The 24,306-nt window shown below is 42.5% G+C and overlaps 1 protein-coding gene across 3 annotated transcripts in view; it reads right to left on the bottom strand.

Moving 5' to 3' along the window:
- The window catches only part of LOC128690063 (A-kinase anchor protein 12), a gene marked incomplete at its 5' end in the record, with an annotated part of 80,790 nt that overhangs the window by 36,825 nt on the left and 19,659 nt on the right, over positions 1-24,306 (bottom strand). For all 3 annotated transcript variants that reach the window (XM_053778625.2, XM_053778642.2, XM_053778633.2), the window contains 1 exon segment: positions 2,037-2,179. In XM_053778625.2, the coding sequence (XP_053634600.2) occupies positions 2,037-2,179 (143 nt within the window).

Raw genomic sequence — 24,306 nt, 5'->3', positions numbered from 1 at the left:
TGAGGGAGATTCTAAAGAAAAATTGCAAAGGTTAGTGGATGAGTTTGGGAATGTGTGTAAAGGTAGAAAGTTGAAAGTGAACAAAGAAAAGAGTAAGGTGATGAGAGTATAAAATGATTTAGATACAGAAAAATTGGATATCAAATTGGGGAGGAGGAGTATGGAAGAAGTGAATGTTTTCAGATATTTGGGAGTTGACGTGTCGGCGGATGGATTTATGAAGGATGAGGTTAATCATAGAATTTATGAAGGAAAAAAGGCGAGTGGTGCATTAAGGTATATGTGGAGACAAAAACGTTATCTATGGAGGCAAAGAAGGGAATGTATGAAGGTATAGTAGTACCAACACTCTTATATGGGTGTGAAGCTTGGGTTATAAATCCTGCAGCGAGGAGGCAGTTGGAGGCAGTGGAGATGTCCTGTCTAAGGGCAATGTGTGGTGTAAATATTATGCAGAAAATTCGGTGTGTGGAAATTAGGACGTGTGGAGTTAACAAAAGTATTAGTCAGGGGGCTGAAGAGGGGTTGTTGAGGTGGTTTGGTCATTTAGAGAGAATGGATCAAAGTAAAATAACACGGAGAGCGTATAAATCTGTAGGGGAAGGAAGGCGGGGTAGAGGTCGTCCTCAAAAAGGTTGGAGGGAGGGGGTAAAGGAGGTTTTGCGGGCAAGGGGTTTGGACTTCCAGCAAGCGTGTGTGAGCGTGTTGGATAGGAGTGAAGGGAGACGAATGGTATTTGGGACCTGATGAGCTGTTGGAGTGTGAGCAGTGTAATATTTAGTGAAGGGATTCAGGGAAACTGGTTATTTTTATATAACCGGACTTGAGTCCTGGAAATGGGAGGTACAGTGCCTGCACTTTAAAGGAGGGGTTTGGGATATTGGCAGTTTGGAGGGATATGTTGTGTATCTTTATACATATATGCTTCTAAACTGCTGTATTCTGAGCACCTCTGCAAAAACAGTGATTATGTGTGAGTGAGGTGAAAGTGTTGAATGATGATGAAAGTATTTTCTTTTTGGGGGTTTTCTTTCTTTTTGGGTCACCCTGCCTTGGTGGGAGACAGCCGACTTGTTAAAAAAAAAAAAAAGAAAATGCAATGGAATATCACTCACATTTTCTGCTGTTTGTGATTACAAAACAAATATGGGTTAATAGCTTACTGGCCACAAATACCTAATTTTCTCCAAGTCTAAAAACTCTAGAAAGAGAGGTAGGGGTTGTCCTAGGAAAAGTTGGAGGGAAGGGGTAAAAGAGATTTTGAGTGCCAAGGGCTTGGACATCCAACAGGCTTCCTTGTGTGTGTTAGACAGTAGTGGAGACTAAGTTTTCATGGCTTGTCATGCTGTTAGTGTAAGCAAGGTAACACTTATAAAGGAATTCAGGTGAGAAGTACAGTGCCTACACTGAAACATGGATAGGGATGAAGTGGTTTGGAGGGTCATTGGAACTGTGATGTTGGTGCCCAGTGATTGAATTAGTGACCGTGAAAGTGTTTGTTTTTTTGTCGGGTCACCCTACCTTAGTAAGAGACAGCCAGAGTGTTAAAAAAATCTGAACCACCTCCCAAAATGTTTCCTCCCTCATTGGCTTCCAGCCTCAATGCCTTTTTCATCTTTGTTGTCTAATGCCCTCAAAGCAGCCACTGTCACTTTTTCAGTAGTATTTACTATTATCTTTGATAAATAAATGGGAGGGAGAGAAATAATAGAAATTATGTTAAAAATCACTAAACCACTGGGCATCATAGAGTGCAGCATCAAAGGTGTACCTCTGTATTGTCCAACACTTTCCTTTCAATCATACATCTGAGTTGTCAGTTCAACTTTATTCATTAAGATGGCAGTAATGTTGTATTTTACTATAGTAAAAGAGTTAAAAGTATTGTCAGATCACAAAGCTAATTTCATTTTTTTTTTTTTTTTGCAAAAGCGAGACATGCAAAAATGTAAATAGTAATTCTACTCCTGCAACTTAAAATAATTGCACATTCAAGTTTACAATATGACCTGGTGAGGCATACAAAGTAGTCTTACCTGGAGTCCTACTTGTCACTGGAGAACCAATGCTCTCTCTTATATCCTCCATATGTTTACATGACTGGACATGAATTAAATAGTCATCACCTTCCTTAAAAACTTTCTTGCAAAATGTACATCTCTCATGGCCAGCTGGTGTCCTGAAATATTTATGAAGTCACTTTGAGACATCATCATATAGTCAAAGATACGATACATTCATATTTCTTTATTAGGTGACAACTATTCATGTGTACTTAAATTATGAATAATTAAAATAAACTGTTGTCACTGAAGTGAAATACAATGTTTACAGTTCTCATTTTTTAAATTGGACACTTCACTCAAATTTTTGAGAAGAGCTTTTTCTTAGCTTCTGAACCCACCACCTCTTAACTGACAACCTAGGCATATTGTACTTCCATCTGAAACACTCTATATGAAATCTACTTCTATGCTGATATCCAGTTCATACCACTTCTTTACTACTCTGATGCAGTTGTAGTGTCTTCCGGTAACTGTTATTGTGAAAATTTTCCATTCATACCCCGTTTCCTAGATCCTTCCCTGATGAGCTTTAATGTTTTCTTTTCTTGCACTTCTCCATAGTCAAGAGATTTAGTTCTTACAGTCTTTACTCAGTTCAGTCCTCTCTAGTAGAAATATCAGTCTATACACATACCTACGAGCTTTCTCAAGCTTTGCTATGGTTAAATGGTTTCATGCAGACTTTCCCTTCATACTCACAAATTTCTCATATACATGTATATCATATATTATTGGTCATAAGCATAATATGATTAATGATACTCAGCATGGATTCACGAGAGGCCGTTTCTGCCTAACTAATTTACTTTCTTCAGTAAAGCTTTTGATAAATTTCCACACTAGAGACTATTAAAGAAAGTGGCAGCTCATGGTATTGGGGGAAAAGTGCTGTCATGGATCGAGTCATGGCTCATGAACACAAAGCAGAGTGTGTGCATAAATGGGGTTAAATCTGAATGGGGATCTGTAACAAGTAGCGTTCCACAGGGATCAGTTTTAGGCTCATTGTTGTTTATAATACAGTGGACCCTCAGTTATCAGTCATAATCCGTTCCAGAAGGTCAGTCTAAAACCGAAAAGGATGAAAACCGAAATAATATTTCCCATAAGAATTAATGTGATTCAGGATAATCCATTTCAGACATCCAAAAATATTAGCAAAAATTACAATTTTTAAAGATTAAATATAGTTCTACATACAGTAAACAATGAGTACATTCATTACTTACCTTAAAATATTTGTCGTCTTAATGCAGAGCGAGAGGTGAATAGTATTTATTGGTAGGAAGTCAGTGTAGGCAGTGGTAAATGTAGGTACAGTACACATATGTAGCTCCCCCTGGGCTACACTATACAGCCATATTATTACCATGTTCACTGAGTTTAATCGTTTCTAACAACTACCTTCAGATGCCATCATAAACAAAGGGAGAAGTAATGAATAATTCATGCCAAGAATTGTAAACAAACACATATGATGGGCGGTTACTGAGCGAGATGCCAGATTCACAGTTTTCTCTAACGCTGAATCAGAGAAAACATAATGTTTACTCTCCACCTGACTCTCCACTCGATAGCATATAAACATTGCATGTTTATATGCTATGTTTATATGCTAAATGCTATGTAATGTTTCTTATATAATTTTGAAGAAAATACCATATATGGATTAATGAAAATGTCTATATTAACTTAAAACAAGACATTTAAAGTGCCCAAGAGTGATTATTATTAAATATACATCGCATATAAACATTACTACTCCCTGCCTTGCTGCTACACTCCCTGGATGCCTGCTACACTCCCTGCATGCCTGCTACACTCCCTGCCTTCCTGCTACACTCCCTGCATGCCTGCCTGCCTTGAACTCTATCATGTTTCTCACTTTTTTTTTATCAATAGAACTTTACTAGGAACTTTCTTTGGGACCATGGTTACATATTTCACAGTTGCACTTAATCAGTAACCACCAAAAACAATGGATTACAGCAAAATGTTTGGGTGAATGAGCAGAAGCTTCCTCACTTTCCCAGACACACAGCCACACTGACACAGGAATGCGCGAGCTGACGCATCCAATACCACCAATAGGTGAAACAGCTGATAACAGGAAGCCGAAAAATAGGCTGATAACCGAGTTGGCCGATAAGTGGAATGGCCGATAACCGAGAGTTCAAGGGAATTATTAGTGATATGAGCAAATTTGCTGATGACACGAAGATAGGTAGGATAACTGATTCATATGTAGATGTCGTGGAACTTCATGAGGAGTCAAACTCAATTCCTGGTCAGAAAAGTGGCAGATGCAATTCATTGTAGATAAATGCAAAGTTCTGAAGCTGGGGAATGTTCATAACCTTAGCCCTTATCAACTAAATAATGTAAAACTTAGCTTCACAGAATGTGAAAAGGACTTGGGGGTTATGGTAAGCAACAATCTTAAACCAAGACAGCAGTGCCTAAGCATACATAATAAGGCAACTAGATTACTGGGATTTATACCGAGAAGTGTAAGCAACAGAAGTCCAGCGGTTATACTACAGCTTTATACATCATAAGTAAGGCCTCACCTAGATTATGCAGCTCAGTTCAGGTCTCCATATTACAGAATGGATATAAATTCATTAGAAAAAGTTCAATATAGCATTAGAAATCTTCCATGTGAAGAAAGATTGAAGACCCTTAAATTACATTCAATTGTAAGACGAAGAATGAGGGGAGACATGATCGAAGTGTATAAGTGGAAGATAAGTACATTAATAAAGGGGATATATATAAGGTCTTGAGGATATCTCTCCAAGAAAGAACCCATAATAATTGATTCAAATTAGACAAGTTTAGATTAACCTGGAGTATACCTGGAGAGGGTTTCGAGGGTCAATGCCCCCACATCCCAGTCTGCAACCAGGCCTCATTTAGAAAGGATATATTATATGGATATATAACAAGCTGATAAACTGAAATAAAGTCTGTCCCCAGGACCCAACGAACTGTTTTCAAGGATATTTAAAGAGAGCAAGTGGGAATTTAGTCAGCTGTTAACATGCCTGTTTAACACATCAGTTCAAACTGGTGTTGTTCCGAATTTCCGACGTGGAAGATGGCCAGTGGCAGCTCATGACACCAGTAATACCTATACTATCGTACTGCATCAAACTTCTATTTTTAATCATTTTATATTGTTTCAACAAAAAAAAATAAAAAAATATGCTTATAAATTGAAAACAACATACAACAGATTTTCCCTGTAATATATTTCTCAGTTGCAAATTATTTTAGTGTAAGGTTGATGAAGTCATACATCTGGCAGTGAGCATCTGGGGCGACTGCAGCTCTGTAGTTCCTATGGATGAGCCACCACTGAAGATGGCTAATGTAATCCTATCTTTAAATCAGTGGATAAATCAATTCCATCAAAACACTACCCAATAAGTCTGACAAACTGTAGGCAAATTGTGAAAGTCAATTATAGCAATACAATACAAAGTCACCTTAATGAGCATGATTTTATCAAGTCTCAACATAGTTTCACTAGAAGGTATGCCTGCCTCACATTTTTGCTGACCTCCTTTAATAATGTATTCGAGATTGTGGACCATGGTAAAGAATATTTTGTTTGGAGTTTAATCAACCTGTCGACATAGTACATCACGAAAAACTCAAGAAATGTGGCAACTCATGGTATAGGAAGAAAGGTTCTAACATTGATCAAGGCATGGGTAACCAATATAAAGCAGTGCTTGCATATATGAAGTGAAATCTGAATGGTGTCCAGTCACTTGTGGCATTCCACAAGGATCAGTTTTAGGCCCATTGTTGTTAATAATTTACATTAATAACCTTGACATAGGAATAACTAATGACATGAGTAAATATGCTGATGACATAAAAAAAATTCCAAATAACAGATTCTGAGGAAGATATTATTGAACTTCAGGAAGATCACAGTACCAGAAGCAGTCAAAGAAGTAGCACCAGCACAGTCACAGTAGCACCAGCACAGTCACAGCAGCAGCAGCACAGTCACAGCAGCAGCAGCACAGTCACAGCAGCAGCAGTCACAGTAGTATTACAATCACAGTAGCACCAGCACTCACAGAGGCAGCAGCAGTTATAGTAGTAGCAGCACACAGTAACAGCAGCAGTTACAGTAACACTAGCAGTCACAGTAGCAGCAGCAGTAATCAGTCACAGTAGCAGCAGCAGTAGTCACAGTAGCAGCAGCAGTAGTCAGAAACAGAAGCAGCAGCATTAGTCACAGCAGCAGCAGCAGTAGTCACAGTAGCAGCAGCAGTCACAGCAGCAGCAGCAGTAGTCACAGTAGAAGCAGCAGTAGTCACAGTAGCAGCAGTAGTCAAAGCAGCAGTAGTCACAGAAGCAGTAGTCAGTCACAGTACCAGCAGCAGTAGTCACAGTAGCAGTAGTCACAGCAGCAGTAGTCAGTCACAGTAGCAGCAGCAGTAGTCACAGTAGCAGCAGTAGTAGTCACAGTAGAAGCTGTAGTCACTCACAGTAGCAGCAGCAGTAGTCATTCACAGTAGCAGCAGCAGTAGTCAGTCACAGTAGCAGCAGTTGTCACAGTAGCAGCAGCAGTCACAGTAGAAGCAGCAGTAGTCAGTCACAGTAGCAGCAGCAGTAGTCACAGTATAAGCAGCAGTATCAATTCACAGTAGCAGCAGCAGTAGTCACAGTAGCAGCAGCAGTAGTCACAGTAGTAGCAGCACCAGTCACAGTAACAGCAGTAGTCATTCACAGTAGCAGCAGTAGTCATTCACAGTAGCAGCACCAGTCACAGTAGCAGCAGCGGCAGCAGTCACAGTAGCAGCACCTGTAGTCAGACACAGAAGCAGTAGTCACTCGCAGCAGTAGTCAGTCACAGTAGCAGCAGTAGTAGTCAGTCACAGTAGAATCAGCAGTAGTCACAGTAGCAGCAGCAGCAGCAGTCACAGTAGCAGCACCAGTAGTCAGACACAGAAGAAGCAGTAGTCACTCACAGTAGCAGCAGTAGTCACAGTAGCAGCAGCAGTAGTCACAGTATAAGCAGCACCAGTCACAGTAACAGCAGTAGTCATTCACAGTAGCAGCAGCAGTCAGTCACAGTAGCAGCAGCAGCAGTCACAGTAGCAGCACCAGTCACAGTAGCAGCAGCAGACACAGAAGCAGTAGTCACAGTACCAGCAGTAGTCACAGCAGCAGTAGTCAGTCACAGTAGCAGCAGCAGTAGTCACAGTAGCAGCAGTAGTAGTCACAGTAGAAGCAGTAGTCACTCACAGTAGCAGCAGCAGTAGTCACTCACAGTAGCAGCAGCAGTAGTCAGTCACAGTAGCAGCAGTTGTCCCAGTAGCAGCAGCAGTCACAGTAGAAGCAGCAGTAGTCAGTCACAGTAGCAGCAGTAGTCACAGTAGCAGCAGCAGTAGTCACAGTATAAGCAGCAGTATCAATTCACAGTAGCAGCAGCAGTAGTCACAGTAGCAGCAGCAGTAGTCACAGTAGCAGCAGCACCAGTCACAGTAACAGCAGTAGTCATTCACAGTAGCAGCAGTAGTCATTCACAGTAGCAGCAGCGGCAGCAGTCACAGTAGCAGCACCAGTAGTCAGACACAGAAGAAGCAGTAGTCACTCACAGTAGCAGCAGCAGTAGTCAGTCACAGTAGCAGCAGTAGTAGTCACAGTAGAAGCAGCAGTAGTCACAGTAGCAGCAGCAGTCACAGTAGCAGCAGCAGTCACAGTAGCAGCAGCAGTAGTCAGTCACAGTAGCAGCAGTAGTCATAGTAGCAGCAGCAGTCACAGTAGAAGCAGCAGTCACAGTAGCAGCAGTAGTCACAGTAGCAGCAGCAGTAGTCACAGTATAAGCAGCAGTCATTCACAGCAGCAGTAGTCACAGTAGCAGCAGCAGTAGTCACAGTAGCAGCAGCACCAGTCACAGTAACAGCAGTAGTCATTCACAGTAGCAGCAGCAGTCACAGTAGCAGCAGCAGTCACAGTAGCAGCACCAGTCACAGTAGCAGCAGCAGACACAGAAGCAGTAGTCACAGTAGCAGCAGTAGTCACAGTAGCAGCTGCAGTAGTCACAGTAGCAGCAGTAGTCACAGTAGCAGCAGCAGTCACAGTAGCAACAGCAGTATTCACAGTAGAAGCAGCAGCAGTAGTCACAGTAGCAGCAATAGTCAGTCACAGTAGCAGCAGTAGTCACAGTAGAAGCAGTAGTCATTCACAGTAGCATCAGCAGTAGTCACAGTACCAGCAGTAGTCACAGTAGCAACAGCAGTAGTCACAGTAGAAGCAGCAGTAGTCACAGTAGCAGCAGTCACAGTAGCAGTAGTCACAGTAGCAGCAGTAGTCACAGTAGCAGCAGTAGTCACAGTAGAAGCAGTAGTCATTCACAGTAGCAGCAGCAGCAGTCACAGTAGAAGCAGCAGTAGTCAGTCACAGTGGCAGTAGTAGTCACAGTAGCAGCAGCAGTAGTCACAGTAGAAGCAGTAGTCATTCACAGTAGCAGCAGCAGCAGTCACAGTAGAAGCAGCAGTAGTCATTCACAGTAGCAGCAGCAGTAGTCACAGTAGCAGCAGTCACAGTAGCAGCACCAGTCACAGTAGCAACAGCAGTCACAGTAGTAGCAGCAGTAGTCACAGTAGCAGCAGTAGTCACAGTAGCAGCAGTAGTCACATTAGCAGCAGTAGTCACAGTAGCAGCAATAGTCACGGTAGCAGCAGCAGTAGTCACAGTAGCAGCAGTAGTCAGTCACGACAGCAGCAGTAGTCAGTCACGACAGCAGCAGTAGTCAGTCACGACAGCAGCAGTAGTCAGTCACGACAGCAGCAGTAGTCAGTCACGACAGCAGCAGTAGTCAGTCAAGACAGCAGCAGTAGTCAGTCACGACAGCAGCAGTAGTCAGTCACGACAGCTGCAGGAGTCAGTCACGACAGCAGCAGTAGTCAGTCACGACAGCAGCAGTAGTCAGTCACGACAGCAGCAGTAGTCAGTCACGACAGCAGCAGTAGTCAGTCACGACAGCAGCAGTAGTCAGTCACAGCAGTAGTCACAGTAGAAGCAGTAGTCACAGTAGCAGCAGTAGTCACAGTCACAACAGTAGCAGCAGTGGTCAGTCAAAACAGCAACAGTCATAACAGCTGCAGCACTCACAGTAGCAGCAGTAGTCACAGTCACAACAGCAGCAATACTGGTCACAGTCACAACAGCAGAAGCACTCACAGCAGCAGTAGTAGTCACAGTCACAACAGCAGAAGCACTCACAGTAGCACCAGCAACTCACAGTAGCAGCAGTGGTCACAGCAGCAGCAGTAGTCACAGTCACAGCAGCAGCAGTAGTCACAGTCACAACAGCAGCAGCAGCAGTCAGTCACAACAGCAGCAGCACTCACAGTAGCTGCAGCAGTAGTCACAGTAGCAGCAGCAGTAGTCATTCACAGTAGCAGCAGTAGCCAGTCACAGCACAGTAGTCAGTCACAGTAGCAGCAGCAGTTTGTGCTACAGTTTGGTTAACTCGTATTTTGTTATAAATAAACAAGTCACAGGTTATGGCTGAACACGTTGCGATCCTGTCTGTGGAGGAGGGGGATGGGGGACCAGTGTTTATATATCCTCTACTTCACTACATTTACATAATCAAGGTTAGAATGACAGTAGCCTGCATCAAATGTGAATAAAGTAACTACTTTCTTGCATCAGCTTGGTCGGTAAACAAGTAGATGGTGATAAACAAATGCACCAAGTTTAGCTGGTATTGTCATCTGGGTACCCTCCCTCTATCCCTCCCACTGTTTCTCCCTCGCTTCTTATTTTGTGTATATACCATGCAAATATTTTATACTGTGGTCTTGAGGGCACAAGGGTGTTGTGCCCATAAAAACAAACACATCAACGCCTTGGGCAACTTTAAAAACAGATTGGACAAATATAGAATTATGTTGGACTGGAGATGGACCTGCTTAGCATTAGTCAGTAAAATGGTATGGTGATGCAGACAAGATGTTCAGTGAAGTTAGATTAGTTGTTAAGGTTTTTTCGTCGGCAAAAGTGCATAGAAGCTGCCCTAGTTGCTGTTAATACATTATCCATCAACAATCTGGAAATTACACTATATCCAAATTGCTAATCAACAGGATATTACCCATTCTGGAAACTACTGTAACAATACTGATAGGTCCTTCTCTAACCCAACCCATCTCACCACAACTGTGCTAGGACTACTACTATTACCCTCTCACTGCTTACCACCTGATTCCTGCCACTATATAAACTCGTTCTTAGTTATCTCTGTATTAGGACTGAAGAAGTCACTCATGGCAAACCATTTCCTATAATAAATGTCCTGAGCTATACATAAGTGTCTTTTTCCACATTGGTCAATAAGCGTTATACAAGGGGTGTACAGCGCAGCAGGGCAGGGAAGGATGCAGGGGTAATGGGTAGCAATAGGGAGAGGGATGATTATTAGGTTATGAAGTGCAGCAGGGCAGTGGATAGTGCAGAGGTAGAGAGTAGCTAGAGATTAAAGTGGAAAGAACTGAGGAGAGTGCTAGAGACATCATCAGAGTTTGTGTAGTAAATCAGTTGCTGTCAAAAAGTCAATGAGAGTGTCTGGACTAAAGGAGGGTCCTCAGCAAGAACGGAGGGTAAAGAAAGGGCAGCAGAGCAGAGACGACGTTGGAGGTAAATTCTGCGTGCTCGTTGATTGAGTGGGCAGTCCAACAGAATGTGGCTCACATATACTGGAACTTGACAATTCTCAGAGAGAGGAACAGGAAGCCTCTCCATGAGATACCCATGAGTAAGACGAGTGTCACCGATGCGAAGACAGGAGAGAGTAGTCTCCCAACCTCGACAGTGATGCCAAGAAGACGGCCAGAAACCTATACATGTACTCGGTTTAACAGAATGAAGTTTGTTATGGAGCAGATCAGACCAACATTGTTGCCAATGGGTGCAAAGATGGGTAGCAATTACAGCAAAATAGTCCGTGAATGGAACACCTCTATATGAAACTGGGAGGTCATGTACTGCTGACCGCGCAGCAGTGTCTGCCTGTTCATTGCCCTGTATGTCAACATGACCAGGGACCCAACAAAAAACAATATCTCTGTGTTTGCTAGAGATACGGCATAACCAAAGTTGGATACGAAGAACTAGGGGGTGAGGTGTATCAAATTTCCATATAGCCTATAAAGCACTAAGGGAGTCTGAAATGACCACAAATGGTGACACAGGCATAGATGCAATACGGATAAGTGCTACAAGAACGGCATACAATTCAACTGTAAAAATGCTAGCCGAGGGTAATAAATGCCCTCGTACGACACTGTCCGGAAACATTGCTGCAAATCCGACTCCATCAAAAGACTCAGAACCATCGGTGTACACCGCAATGGTATGAGAATGAGAGCGGAAGTGGTCAAGAAAAAGAGAGCGGGAAGCCACCACAGGTAGTTGGGCTTTTGCGCATGGCAGTAGGAAAGAACAGACACAAACAGCTGGAACTTCCCAAGGGGGCAGGGAAAAGTGAAACACTACATGAACACAGACAGGTGGTAACTGAAGAGAAGACGAGAGCATATGTAGGCAGAGAGAAAAAGGACGGAGTAAACAGGAGTGATGAACAAATAAAGAACGTTTACTAACATTAGTGACTATCCTATATATGGAAGGATTGTAGAGGTCATGAGATCGAACATAATAGCGAAGGCAATGAGCATCATGGCAATCAGACAAGGATGGAAAATTCGCTTCTGCACAGAGGCTCTCAACAGAGGATGAACAAAAGGCACCAAGGCACAGACAAAGACCTTGGTGATGAATAGGGTCTAACTTGGACAGAGTTGCAGGAGAGGCTGCAGATAAGATTTGGTCACCATAATCTAGCTTGGACAAGACTAGGGTGGAATGCAAACAGAAGAAAGTGCGACGATCTGCTCCCTATGAACAATGTGTGAGAACCTTAAGGAGATTTAGCCGACTGTGGTAAGTCGTCTTTAACAAAGAAATGTGAGGTCTCCACGTCAGCCAGTGATCAAAGAGCAGGCCCAGTAACCTGACCGTATCACATGCCGGAATACATGAACCGTGTAAGTACAAGCGAGTATCCGGTATAAGCAGGCGTCTAGTGAAGATAATGAATCGGGTTTTTGTACTGGAAAATTTAAAGTCATGAGAAGTGGCCCAGTGGGAGACTCAGTCTATCACAACCTGAAGGGAGGCTGCTACTAGTTGACAGTCAGCACCCGAGTAGCTATAGCAAAGTCATCAACATAAAGTGATGACCAAATATGCTTGCACAAAGTCCAAGGAAAGCGAGGTGCTAATATGGACCTGAAAATGTATATCGGACAAAAAAGCAGGGATGAAGTTTGGTAGATTACCGTGGAGGCCTAAGGAGTGGGCTTGGGCTAGAATGTTATACCTCCAAGTGATGTTATATGCCTTTTCTAGATCGAAAAAGACCACCAGGACAGAGTGGTTGTTAGCAAAGGCATTTCAAATGTACGTATCAAAGTGAAGCAAGGGGTCTAAAGTAGAGCAGCCTTTGTGAAAGCCATACTGGTGAGGGGAAAGGCTATTGTGTCTCTAAGAACCACATCAGACATCCATTCACCAATTGTTCCATAGCCTAACCACACTGGTCAGGGTAATGGAACAATAGTGAGAGGTGTCAAGCCCTGAGGTGCCCGGTTTGTGAAATGGTAGTACAAGAGCTGATTTCCAGTGTTGTGGGAGAACCCCTCACTCCCAAATTAGATTGAAAAGACGTAAAAGAACGGGAAGGGCAGTAGAATGGAGATGGTGTAGCATACTGATGTGGACATCATCAAGTCCTGGTGCCAACAGCCGGCACATGGAAAGCATGGACTCTAATTCTAGAAGAGTAAAAGGTATGTTATATGGCTCCAATCCATCGCAGGAGAAATCTAAGGGCAATTGCTCTTTGGTAGGTTTAGACGCAAGAAGTGAGGGACAGAGGTGGAGCCCTCAGGAGATACGGACAAGATAGTTCCCAATTTCTGTGGCAACTTCTAAAGGTTCTGCGACATCAACTCCAGCAACCTGCAAAACGGGAGCTGGGTTCGGAGTGTACTTACCACACAATTTCCGCACCTTCTTCCAAATCACGCATGTAAGGGAAGACGAGGTAATGGTAGACACGTAGTCTCGCCAACAAGTGCGTTTAGCATTGCATATGGCGTGGCGAGCAACTGCCCTTGCCCACTTATAATCCAACAGATGCTCCGCGGTACGGTTACATTGATAACAGCCCCACAAAGCACGTTTTAAACACACCACTCGGGCGCATGTAGGAGACCACCGAGGTACACATGTCTGAGAATGCCTACCTGAGGTTTGGGGGACAGAACGAGTCGCTGCAGTTAGGACCAAGGTCGAAAACTGGTGCGCCAGTTCATCAATAGATGACGAAAGGGGATCCTCGCAACAGGTGGTAAGATGGGAGTACAAGTCCCATTCTGCTTGAACAAACTGCCAACGAGGGTCATGGTCGGGTATATGTAGTAGATGTGAGAAGGATAGGAATCTGGAAGAACAGACCACATGAAATCAAGTGCAATGGGCGAGGAACAGATAGAAAGTTCAATGCAGGAGAGAGACTGAGTGTGAGTCAAAATGGGTAGGAGCACCTGTATTTAAAACATGAAGTGGCTGAGAAGCAAGAAGTGTCTCCAACTGGTCACCATGAGAGTCGCAGTGCAATCCTCCCCACAGGTGATGGTGAGCATTAAAATCACCTAACAACAAAATGGGCGGCGGTAGAGAAGAAATTAAAAACGCGATGTCAGAGATACAGAATGCACGGGAGGGAGAAAGATAAAGAGAGCAAACTGTAAACCACTTGTCTAAATAAATCCATGCTGCAGAATAATGCAGCGGGGAACGAATAAAAACTTGTTGATATGGTATATCAACATGAGTGAGATGAAGAATTAGAAGTAGGAAGTGGTGCGGAGGTAGGAGTGTCATAAGATAAAACTGAACAAGAATTAGAAACTGGGGCGACCCCGGAAGACACAGATGCACAGGGATTGGGAGGCGGGAGAATATTGAGGTTGGAGGTCTTCGGGCTACCCAAGCATATGGGACATGAGGGAGTTTACCTTGAAGGCAGAGCTGAGAGACAGCTATAGTGTAAGTGAGGCCCTCACGCTCCTTAAGATAACGGATCTCTCGTTCATTACAATAAACCTGGCAAAGACGTGAAAAGGAAGGATGAGGTTCCCTTCAATTGAGACAAGAGGGGGGAAGACTACATGACATACTGGAATGATCTCCTGCACTGCAGACTGGGCATTCCACCACAGATCTGCAGTGTTTAGCAGGGTATCCAAAATGCCAGCAATTAAAACACTGTTGGGGAGTGGGAGCTACTTGACGGACCTCTAGGCAATGTCCCGCAATATAGACATAGGATGGAAGTTCACGGCAGTCGAAGATTAAACAAGCGATGTTACTAGGAAAACGCCTCCACCCACGAGCAGGCAGGATGTACGCATCTACCTTGAGAATAGGGAGGTTCAGAAGGGCTAACTGTTCTGAAATACCCTTGCCACAAGACAAAAAATCACTTTGTATAATGGCATGCGGTAAGACCACAGTACCACTGCAAGAATTAAGAGTAGCGTGTTTACGAACGGTGATTGGTATGTTGTCCATGGAAGTGATGTGGGAGAGAGCATGAGCTTGCTCTGAATTTTGCACTTTTACAACACACGCACCGCTTCAAAGAGCATGGAAGGATATATTCTGGCCAATGTGCCATAAGAGTTTTACCAATTCCATGATCAGAAAGATAATCAGTGAGACGTCGTTTGTAAAGAAAAGAATTTTGTTCATTGCGTGCTTGTTAGTCCGGTACACAAAGGCAGTGAGTGTCATGTAGGTCGTTTTTGAGTAGTCATCGACAAACTGTTGACAGCAGGTTGTCTTGGACTCTTAGGAGTAGAACCGTGGGCGGTCTGACCCAAGGAAGGTGGGCGATCCGAGAACAATCGCACTGTATTCGGGGAAGCCAGATGCACTTTGAAAGGCATGCTAGAAGCAGTGGCATAAACAGAAATGGGTGACGCCACAGCACCTGAAGCAGGTGATGAAGCATCACCAGTAGAAGGTACAGGGGTATGAGAAGAGTCGAGAGAATTGTCTGATAATGAAGCCGGATCAGAACAGTTGTGATATCAGAATGGGGTCTGGGAGGAGGAAGGGTTTCACAGGGCAGACTCCATAATACACCTACCATCCGACTTATGACCTGCTCAACATACGACCATTCGACTTACGACCTTGTTTTCTATGCCAAATTTCTGGGAAATAAACAACTGTTTGTGTTGTACACAGTGTTTATCCTAAACCTTACAGTATAAAATACAGTACTAACAGCATAAAAAGTAAAGTAAAAAATGAAATACCAAAATAAAACAAATAAAATCATTACAAAAATGTGATGTTGATATTCAGTAGTAAGGTTCGACTTACGTCCATTTCAACTTACGACCAGTTTCTCGGAACCGAACTCGGTTGTAAGTAGGATGGTACCTGTAATAGGTGCATCTTCTGTAATATCTTCTTTCTTGTTATTTTAAGAAAAAAGAAAGAAAGGAAAAAAAAACAGAGGGACAGCGGAAGGACAGTTGCTAAGAGGCATGGAGGGGCCGAAAGCTCCTCCCCCCATCCGAGAGGGCCTCGAGCCCATTGGCAGTGAAGATGCAGCGTAGAACCCGTGCCATACCCTACCCTTCATGCCAGTAAACCAGTGCTCCGGGATAGAAGCCTCACATCCACCGAGCTACCTCGGCAGACAAATGAAAGAACAGTCAGAAACCTGCCACAAAGCATACCTCCTTCAGCTGCCACCCCCCAGAACCGACAGGCAGCTTCAGGAGATACACCCATCATCCAAAGGGCACCCTGCCCACAACCTGGAAATCCAGGGAGAAGACATCATCAGACAATTCAGATTCCACGGCAAACCACACCACCCCCAAGGGACCTTACGGAGGGAGACAAACCCCCAGCATGCCACCCCCCCACCTAGAAACTGTAATACTAAAGGGGAGGACCCCAGAGGCTATAAATGGGATGGGGAAAAAGGGGAAGGTTGGGAGAGGGGAGGGAAGGGAAAAAAAAGGGGGGTATAGAGAGAAAGGGATGGGGAAGGGAGGATTGGGGGGTACTTAGACTCAGTCTAAGGAAGGAGACCAAAGTATTTGATTCCTGAGACCAAGAGCCTCTTTGCCACATCAAGGAGCCCCCCTTGAAGAAACTTATGGCCAATAAGATATGGTCTGGTGAAAAATTGCCTCCTGTCTACATTTCTTTAGACCGTCCTTATGTGTCTCAGCCTAGTACAGTACAGATAATTTTTTTTTATACACCAACATTTTCCACACCACAGTACGTAGAATGATGCAAAATAACACATTCACTCACTCATTCAGTATCTATCTTGTTAACCCTTTCTGAAACTGTCATTCTATGTCACAAAATTTTTGGGAAAAAAAAAATTATTTTTTCTTATGAAATGAATCTTTTTCCAATGGTAGTGACACCAAAAGTAAGAAATTTGGTTGAAAACTCACCGAATTACACTCCCGCGACGTTAGCAGTCTCGGCGACATATATGCATCGGTGATTTTGCCGACTTTGAGCCCTGTTTTTGACCAATTCCATTGTTCCAGTTGACCAAACTCATAGCTATTTCTTTAGAACTCCATTTTTTCTATCAGTTGAGTACAAGAAACTTTCCATTTACCGATTTGAACTACCCATTGAAGTGGTCAGAAATTGGCAATTTGGCCAATTTCACGCAAATTAAAAAAGATGCCAATTTCAAAATAGGGTCCAGAATAAACAATGTAGACATTCTTGGCACTAAAATAACATATCCTCTGTTCATTAGTCACATCTCTAGGCCCCTCTTATATTACTATTGCTTTCTACTTTGATTTTTTATTCATACAAAAAATACAAAATTTACTGTTATGTAGACTACTGCATTATTGTAAAAATGGTATAAATAATATCAGTGCACCAGTGAAAGAATATTAGACTCCCCAGTTGAAGTGTATTGGACGTGTGGTGTGATTTGCTTACTCCTGAACATTGGTAAAAATCGAACATTTCCGCTACTTTGAGCTCAATTTCAAGGATGTTTTCATTGTGAAACTAATCAAAATCATCTCTATTTCTGTAATATGTTTTCCATTTTATCACATGAGATCATGAAAACGAGAATACAACGATAAATACTGTACGAAAATACACCTCAAAGTTGGCATTTTAATCCAAAAAAACGGTCAGTTTTTTTTTCTCATTATGCACTGCGCGCTGCAGGATTTTTTTTATGTGGTGCACACTGACCACACAGACCCATTCTCTCACATGTGGGCCTCCCACCTTTCTCCTGTTTGATTTGAAGCTGCTAGCATTTACGCGTATAAATACGTCCGAAACAGTGGCGTGTAAGAGGTATATATACGACCAAAACAGTCAAAGGGTTAAAAGTGTATGGCTATCACAATTCAAATGACCATCTAAACTGCAACCTCCCCACCCTGCCCTTAGAGTGTAGCCACTGCAATTTCCATCTCCAGAAGCCCTATCAAATGGTTTCCATGAATCCCCATTGTTTTTTTCCCAATACACTGGCCATCTCCCTCCAAGGTAGGGCGACCCAAAAAAAGAAACACTTTCACCATTATTCACTCCATAACTGTCTTGCCAGAGGCATGACAATACCACAGTTCAGAAGTTCATATAAAATTCAAGTGCTGTATTTTATTTTACTTAAGTGTATTCTGTGAGTTGTTCTCAGCACTCCAGGTTGTATACCTTCTTGGTTTCCTTTAACTGGCACTCAGACTCAATACTTTGCACTTTCTGTAGTTTAACTTAATAGGTACATGACATGGTTCAACTGTAGTAAACCCCTGCTGAAATTCAACCCTGGTAGGTCCTTTCTGTGATGCAACTCTGGCAGGTTCTTGCTGTGATTCAACTCTCGTAGGTCCTTGCTGTGATTCAACTCTCGTAGGTCTTTGTTGTGATTCAACTCTGGTAGGTCCTTGTTGTGGTTCAACTCTGGTAGGTCCTTGCTGTGGTTCACTTCTGGTAGGTCCTTGTTGTGGTTCAACTCTGGTAGGTCCTTGCTGTGGTTCAACTCTGGTAGGTTCTTGCTGTGATTCAACTCTCGTAGGTCCTTGCTGTGGTTCAACTCTGGTTGGTCCTTGTTGTGGTTCAACTCTGGTTGGTCCTTGCTGTGATTCAACTCTGGTAGGTCCTTGTTGTGGTTCAACTCTGGTTGGTCCTTGCTGTGATTCAACTCTGGTAGGTCCTTGCTGTGGTTCAACTCTGGTAGGTCCTTGCTGTGATTCAACTCTGGGAGGCCTTTACTGTGGTTCAACTCTGGCAGGTCCTTTCTGTGGTTCAACTCTGGTAGGTTCTTGCTGTGGTTCAACTCTGGTTGGTCCTTGCTGTGGTTCAACTCTAGTAGGTCCTTGCTGTGATTAAACTCTGGTAGGCCCTTGATGTGGTTCAACTCTGGTAGATCCTTGCTGTGATTCAACTCTGGTAGGTCCTTGCTGTGGTTCAACTCTGGTGGGTCCTTGCTGTGGTAGGCTCTGGTAGGCAACTGTTTGACCTTTCCTATAGCCTACCCTGGTCCTCTTTTAGTCTCATGCTGTCTTCTTTCTTTTATATTGTCATCATCTTCAAGAGAAGGTACAGTAAATTTTCTCAGTATGTGACTTTGGTTTGTGCGATTTTATTACTGCACATTATAAAAATGCAACTAAAAATTAAGCAATATTAAATAATTGTAGTTTTTTGTGGCCTTAATCTGCAAATAGTTAACACAAAAGTGGTTCACTAGCTGTAAAATTTTTCCATCTGATGCTGCATGGCTGGGTGACAACACTCAGGTGCTCCCAAATGCCCACCACACTAATATACAGAGTAATGTTCACTCAAGGATAAACAACGCTAGACTGGCTCACGACGCTTGAGCAGGGAGGTGCGCAAATGCGGGTAGGCAGACAGATACACAAATAACCCGCACATAAAAGAGAGAAGCTTACGACAACGTTTCGGTCCGACTTGGACCATTGACAAAGTCACACTAACCAGAGGTGGAGCAGGACGGCTATATATAGGCAGGAAGAGGTGGTGGTAGTAGTAGTAGTAGTAGTAGTACAAGAATTGTATATAATACCGACAAGATGAAATTAAGACACATGCACAACATGTGCATGTGCACAACATGTGTTGTGCATGTGTCTTAATTTCATCTTGTTGGTATTATATATAATTCTTGTACTACTACTACTACCACCACCTCTTCCTGCCTATATATAGCCGTCCTGCTCCACCTCTGGTTAGTGTGACTTTGTCAATGGTCCAAGTCGGACCGAAACGTCATCGTAAGCTTCTCTCTTTTATGTGCGGGTTATTTGTGTATCGTTCCAGTCACGGTATTGTGCCTTTTTGTTATTTAGGCAGACAGATCTGGTATGCTGGCTGAAACCCAGGGCAACAGCTGAAACGTGGGACAAAATTTGGCCAAAATATATGGTCGAAACCCAAAGCAGCCGATTCTCAGGGCAGCCAAAACCTGGGGTTTCACCATACGTATATGTAAAATATGGTAATTAGTTCCAGCCCAATGGAAATATGCAATAAAAATTTTAAATTTTTTTTTATCTATTTATTAAGGTAACATAACACCAAAGGATAAGAAAAATGCATTTCTGATTAAAGTTTATTACAATCAAAATGATAGAGTAGTTAAAGAAAATTTTTTAAGAAATACAGTGGTCCCTCGTTTTTCGTAATTAATCCATTCCTGGAGGAGCTACTATAAATGAAATTTACGATTTGCGAATCAATTTTCCCCATAAGAAATAATGTAAATACAATTAATCCGTTCCTGACACCCAGAAGTATTAAAACAAAAAAAAATTTTACATGAAATATACATGTAGTACATAAACAATACAATGGGAAATGATGAATGAAACATTAACAGCATAACACTTACCTTTATTAGAGATTCTTCTTAGTGTATGGGAGACTGGAGGAGGAGAGAGAGTAGATTGTTTATAGTTTGGAAGGGGAATCCCCTTCCATCAACACCTCAGCTACCATTTGCTTTTCTGGGGTTGCTTCTCTTCTCTGTTTCTTAATGCCACTAGGACCACCTTGAGAGTCACTGGAGTCCTGTCTCGCAAAATAACTGTGGAGAGAGCTCTGTTTCTGGCGTCTCTAACACTTCCCTAAAATGGCCCAAGACTTTGTCACTGTACATGTTGCCAACATAGCTTGCAACAACCTTGTTAGGGTGATGTTTCTCCATAAAGCTTTCCATCTTACCCCACATAGTAAAAATCTCTTTAATTTCTGAAGAAGGCACCTTCTTCCATCTCTCTTCCTCCTCCTCTGCAGCAAGATTCTGAGCTGCCATCTGTTGCTCTTCCTGCTGAAGCTCTTGCAGCTCCTCAGTGATGAGCTCTTCGTCGTGGTCTTCCACCAATTCTTCCACATCCTCCAAACTCACATCCAACCCCATGGAACTCCCCAGTCCCACATTTGATTTTACAACAGACATAGGCTCATCAGGGTCAGTCCCAAACCCTTCAAAATCCCTCTTGTCGACACAATCTGGCCACAATTTTCTCCAGGCAGAGTTCAAAGTCCTGGTAGTCACTCCCTCCCAAGCCATACCTATAAGGGTTATGCAATGGAGGATGCTGAAGTGTTCTCTCCAAAATTCCCTTAGGGTCAAGTGAGTGTCTGTGGTCACAGTCAAGCACCTGTGAAACATTGCTTTTGTGTAGAGTTTTTTAAAGTTTGCAATGACCTGCTGGTCCATGGGCTGGAGGATAGGAGTGGTATTCGGGGGCAAGAACTTTACTGTGATGAACCCAAACTCCTCGAAAATTAGGTCATCCAAGTTTGGAGGATGAGCAGGTGCATTGTCCATTACTAGCAGGCACTTGAGATCCAATTTCTTTTCCAGGAGGTAATTCTTCACACTAGGGCCAAACACTTCATTGAACCACTCGACGAAAATTTCCCTTGTGACCCATGTCTTACTATTAGATTTCCAAAGCACACACAATTTACTCTTCATAACATTGTTTTTCCTGAACAGTCTGGGATTTTCAGAATGGTACACTAGTAATAGCTTCACTTAGAAATCCCCACTAGCATTAGCACAGAACATTAGCATCAGCCTGTCTTTCATAGGTTTGTGTCCTGGCATTGCCTTTTCCTCTTGTGTAATGAAGGTCCTCTTTGGCATTTTCTTCCAAAAGAGGCCTGTTTCGTCACAACTGAACACTTGTTCAGGTTTCAGTCCTTCAGCCTCTATGTACTCCTGGAATTCATGCACATATTTTTCAGCTGCCTTGTGGTCCGAACTGGCAGCCTCACCATGCCTTACCACACTGTGTATGCCAGTACGGTTCTTAAATCTCTCAAACCAGCCTTTGCTGGCCTTAAATTCACTCACATCACAACTATTTGCAGGCAATTTCTTTGCCAAATCGTCATGCAACTGCCTAGCCTTTTCACAAATAATCGAAGTCATAAGAGTATCTCCTGCTAATTGTTTCTCATTTATCCACACCAATAATAACTTCTCAACCTCTTCGAGTACTGGTGATCTCATTTTTGTCAGCATAGTTACCCCCTTTGCAACAACAGCATCCTTGATTTCCTTTTTCTTGGCCACTATGGAACATAAGGTTGTGTAGGGTTTCTTATACATCCTGGACAGTTCGGCCACACTTGTACCACTTTCATATTGTTCAATGATGGTTTTCTTAAATTCAATCATATTTCTCACCTTCTTTACCACAGGCTTGGCACTAGGAGCTTTCTTTGGAGTCATGGTAGCTTATTTAGTGCTTGCAAGCACTAAAATAAATGGAATATTATGAAATATTTCGCTGGAGCACGTGAGGGGACCTTCGCTCACTGGTAAACAATGCCAGACTGGCTGCCGCCACGGCTCACGCCGTGGGTACGTGTCCCGGATGAACTACGACTCGTGAGTCAACTTATGAAAAGCAAGTCCATGTTTGTACAAAAATACCCCTATGATTGGCGAAATTTACGATTGCCGGGAACTACGAAAAGCGAGGGACCACTGTATAAAAATTACTGAATATCATACCTGTCGATATGATGAAAGCCTCATTATTGTTGTTTAAAATATTTTAGTATCATAGGCAGAACAGTCTTCTCTCTCTAAATCCTCATACAATACGTTGGTAGGTGTTGAAAGCTTTATCCATATCTTGGCGTATTTGCATGCTTCAATCGACATTAGGGTCAGCCTCTACAATTTTTTGCTTCATGACTTCTACAGCTCAAAAGATGTCTTCAAATTCTTTGAGAGTAAACTCCTTCATCTGCACATTATCTGCTTTTTGGGAATCATTGTTGGCTTCTTTAAACACTCGTTGATCTGCAAGATCACCATCAGGCAATTCTTGAGAGTGCAAATCGAGCAATTCCCAGATATCATCACTTTCTATTTCATCATAACCAAACTTTCTTCCAATGTTTGCTATTTCTTCAATAACAGACTGCTTTTGAAAGAAAATCTTTGAAACTGTTTGTATGATGTGGCTGAATGTGCTTCCACACTGCACGCATGTTACTTGCAGTTACAGTGGAACCTCAGCTTACAAGTGCCCCACCACACGAGTTTTTTCAGGATATGAGCAGTCACTCAGTCGATTTTTTGTGTCTGGATATGAGCAAAAATTCAGGATGCAAGCTTTCCCCTCAAACAACCTTTTTTATACATCTCCAGATCTTACAAAAATAAAAGTGAACATATAATTGTAGTTCACTGTTGTGATGTATCATGTCGTTTTTACTGCTTAAGACTATAACTGCAACAGAAATAATAGTATATTTCTTACCTTAAATTGTGGGTGCTGGTGTTTGTCAATAATTGTGAAGAGAATAGAGAGTTATGCTGTGGCCCTACTGGGCTGAGGTGGCTGATAGAGGTTCTGATACTGAAGTCAATAGTTGTACTGGAGTGTGCATAAATTCTCTAATGGATTTCCATTCTATTTTACCCGGCAGTACATTATACAACTGACGGTAAGGCATCAGCGGCTCCAGACACCATTTCAGGGTCCTCTTCAGCGTAAATGTCTAACTTTAAGTCATTCAGTAAGTCAGTCAAGTCATTCAGTCAGTTAAGTCTGTAAGTCAATCAGTCAAGTCTGTAAGTCATTCAGTCAAGTCAGTGAGTCAGTCAGTGAGTCAAGTCAGTGAGTCATTCAGTGAGTCAAGTCAGTGAGTCAAGTCAAGTCAGTCAAGTCAATAAGTCAGTCAAGTCAATAAGTCATTCAGTCAAGTCAGTAAGTCATTCAGTCAAGTCAGTAAGTCATTCAGTCAAGTCAGTAAGTCATTCAGTAAAGTCAGTAAGTCAAAACACAATTCACAAACACAGCTAGCTTGTAGGACAGAAGTGGAACTGAACAAGTGAACAGGGGATGGCAGGAGGTCTTCCCCGCTGACCCACAACAAGGCGGCTGCTTGAGGTAGGAAATGGTCGCCACCACTTGTCACATAATGACATATTTTATTCATTCTAGAGTATATATCAAATTTCTATGTTATTTATATTGTTTATTATGTCATATTAGATGAATTGTGATAGATAAATAAGCCACAGAGTTGATATTAGCATTATATTGAAGTATTTTTGTCCTGTCTCCCAGAGCAGGAATTCCACTGGAATGGATTAATGGCATTTCAATTAATTTAAATGAGGAAAATTGACTTGCCATACGAGCAGATTGGGATACGAGCAAGGTCATGGAATGGATTAAACTCATAAGTCGAAGTTTCACTGTATTAGTTGCCAAGCACAGGGATTATTTTTAACTGCATCTTTGATATTATAATTTTTTCCAGAAGCCAGTTAAGGAAACTGCATCATCACCTGTAGTTTGAGCAATTGTAAATTCAAAAGCTTTCCTTAGGTAGTAGGACTTAAATGTTGCACTGGCTCCTTGGCCCAGGGCTGCAATAAAAATGTGTTGTCTTTTTTTGTGTACAATTTGAAGAGTTTGGGAAAAAACTCACATTACCTAAATTTTGGCTCTCCCTGATATCATATAATAATTCGCACTAATTCAAATTTTGCCCTATCCAAACACCCACTAATCATGACCTTTCTGTATTTATTAAAAATAGA

This window comes from Cherax quadricarinatus, chromosome 1, assembly GCF_038502225.1.
Source record: "Cherax quadricarinatus isolate ZL_2023a chromosome 1, ASM3850222v1, whole genome shotgun sequence".
In the NCBI taxonomy this organism is placed as follows: Eukaryota; Metazoa; Arthropoda; class Malacostraca; order Decapoda; family Parastacidae; genus Cherax; species Cherax quadricarinatus.
The sequence above is the reverse complement of the archived record's forward strand: the minus strand, read 5'-3'. Positions and strand labels throughout refer to the sequence as shown.